Here is a 2,898-nt window from a genome sequence, read left to right as displayed (position 1 = left end):
GGTTCTAGTATGGTGAGGTGTGCTCAATCCAATATGGTTTCATTTGCCACAGACTGAACATAGGCTCCTCTGAACTCCAGGAAGGCTTGGCAATTCAGGCGAAACTGAACCGAAGAGGCATGGAGTAGCATGGCCTCTCTCAAGGGGCAACTGGTGAGCAAGAGCCTGTCACTCATGTTCATCTTGGTTTCCTCATCTCACAGTGGGCACCTAACATGTCTCTCACGACTGTATGATAGGTCCTACCTATGGTGGTTCCTGGAGATGCAGCCTGCTCCAAAACTCTTGGATGATGATGGCACAGTGATATGCTAAACCTGTCAACCCATGCCAGCTCACCAGCTCCTGATGCTAAACCTTCATATGTGCTGCAAGTTCTAGCCTCCCTATGTTGTGACGAGACAAAGATGGAGTGATTTCTTACGGTTCACACTTGCCATCGGTGGAATTCTGGTAGCCCGGCATGCACAAACAAACCAGTGGTCCGTCACCATTCTTTAAGCATTGCTTCTTCTCCTCTGCACTGCAGGACCTAGAACACTCGAGAGCTTTAAGATAAAGTGATTTTAATGTCATTATCAGAAAGAATATATTTTTTTAAAAAAAAAATTTAAAAAGTGTGTGTGCGTACATGTATGCACGCATGTGTGTGTGTGTGTGTGTGTGTGTGTGTGTGTGTGGTGGCGGATATATTCCACAGCACATGTGTGAAGTCACAGGACAAGTTAATGGGCAGAGTCAGTTCTCTCCTCCCATCTTTATCTGGGTTTGGGGAATAAACTCAGGCTTGCTCAGAAAGTGCCTTTGCTGGTTGAGTCACCTCACCAGCACAGAGACAGTCTCTTCAACCCCAATATAGCATGTGATAGCATACAATTTTGTACACTGCTTTTTCTAAGTAAAATAAGAATGTGTCTTCTGTGAAGATGACCATGGGCCACCTCGGCAGCTCTTAGGCCGTGGGAACTCAAGCAGTCAAGTTTGTCTTTTGAAAATACAAGAAGCCAGGTGGTGCTGTCACGCGTGTGCACACACCTTTAATCCCAGCCCTGGCGGGGTGAAGGGAGCAGAGGCAGGCGGATCTCTGTGAGTTTAAGGCCAGCCTGGTCTACAGAAAGAGTTCTAGGATAGCTAGGACGGTTACACAGAGAAATCTTGTTTTGAAACAACCCCTGCCTGCCCCCCTCAAAGAAAAAGAAAAAGAAAGGAAACACTAGAAAAGAGAAAGTGAGAATTGTGAAGACTGTTTGGGAGCAGGAACACTTACGAAGACAAAAAGAATTCTGTGGGCTCGACCTTGTAAACCCAGGTTTGCACGTGCATTGTAAAGGGTTCTGGCAGTCTTCAGCATTCTTTTCACAGCCATAATAGTCACACCGATCTTCCTCTGTGAGAGGCATAAATAGTTCAAAAACACATTGAGCACACCCATATAATCCATGAAAGCTCTTCACTGCCTCATGCTCACTCTCTAGTCAATATCATTTAATTTTTCCTTTTATTAAATTTTTTTTTCAAGACAGGGTTTCTCTGTAGCTTTAGAGCCTGCCCTAGAACTCACTCTGTAGACCAGGCTGGCCTCAAACTCACAGAAATCTACCTGCTTCTGCCTCCCAAGTGCTGGGATTAGAGGCATATGCACAGTTTTTGACACTAAGTTTAAATTTTTTTTTTTAAATTTCAGTGTATGTGAGTTATGCCATGTATGTTGGTTCCCACCGAGACCAAAAGAGGCTATCAGAGTCTCTGTAGCTGGAGTTAAAGGTAATTGTTAGGCCCCTGACAAGGTTGCTGCAATACAAGCTCCAGTTCAGTCTTCACGATTAAACAGCAAGCGTTACTAACCACTGACCATCTCTCCAGGCCCTGACTATTATCCCCTAAGCCAGACAATCCTCTGGAAGACTCTAAGCAGGAGCATGCCTTGAGAGAACAGCTTTCCAAGAATGCTGGTCTGACTGTGTATTGCAAGCGCTGGGGTGAGAGGCGAGAGTGGAGGGGGTACAGGGTGGAAGGGTGGTGTTGCTCCTCTCTAATAAAGAGCCTGAGCTGCAGCAAACCCCGCAGCTTAAGAATAGCTCTTCCCTAGTTCAGGCTACTATTGCTGTGATGAAACACCATGACCACAGAGCAGGATGTCAGGAAAGAGTTTATTCAGCTTCCACATCACAGCTCATCATCAAAGGAAGTCAGGACAGGAACTCTAACAGGGGACGAACCCAGAGACAGGAGCTGATGCCGGGACCATGGAGGAGTGCTGCTTTCTAGCTTGCTCCTCATGGCTTGCTCACCCTTCTTTCTTATAGAATCTAGGACCACTAGCCCAGGGGTGGCACCATCCATAATAGGCTAGGTCCTCCCCTATCAATCACTGATTAAGAAAATGTCCTACAGGCTTGCTTACAGCCCAATCTAATGGGGGCACTTTCCTAACTAAAGCACCCTCCTCTCTGATGATTCTAGCTTGTGTCAAGTTGACATAAAAGTATCCAGTAGAACCTCCAATAGAAAGCCTAGAGAAAAAGAAGGCCCAGAAGAGAATATATTCTTGTGACTAGACCCAAAGAGCAGGAAAACTGAGGCATTGGTTTCCATCTGGGGCAGTCTGCTCAGAGGCTATCTCTAGACGTCAGCTTGTGGTTCTCAGTTCATCTGTTTAAGTGCACATGACTGGCTTCAGGGGGAGGGAGATGTGCAGAGAGGTGGTCCAAAAAGCATTTTTCAGAACTCACTGACTAGTTTCAGTTGTACCAGGGTTTATAGACATAGCAATGACTTGAGAGTGTAAAAATAAGAAAACTACAGTTGGGGGGATCCCGAAGATTATCCCGAGAAATGCCTTAGTTGTTCTTAGCTGAAGATCACCTGTGCTCAGTGTCCATGTTGATGGGACTCTCA

At 45.9% G+C, this 2,898-nt stretch overlaps 1 protein-coding gene across 1 annotated transcript in view; it reads right to left on the bottom strand.

Moving 5' to 3' along the window:
• Nucleotides 1-2,898, bottom strand: part of Muc13 (mucin 13, cell surface associated) — a 22,575-nt gene that overhangs the window by 8,175 nt on the left and 11,502 nt on the right. The window contains exon 6 of the mRNA XM_013351154.2: nucleotides 1,268-1,387. Within this exon, the coding sequence (XP_013206608.1) occupies nucleotides 1,268-1,387 (120 nt within the window). The remainder of the gene's footprint in view (nucleotides 1-1,267; nucleotides 1,388-2,898) is intronic.

The sequence above is a fragment of the Microtus ochrogaster genome, chromosome 2, assembly GCF_000317375.1.
Source record: "Microtus ochrogaster isolate Prairie Vole_2 chromosome 2, MicOch1.0, whole genome shotgun sequence".
Taxonomy (NCBI): Eukaryota; Metazoa; Chordata; class Mammalia; order Rodentia; family Cricetidae; genus Microtus; species Microtus ochrogaster.
The sequence above is the reverse complement of the archived record's forward strand: the minus strand, read 5'-3'. Positions and strand labels throughout refer to the sequence as shown.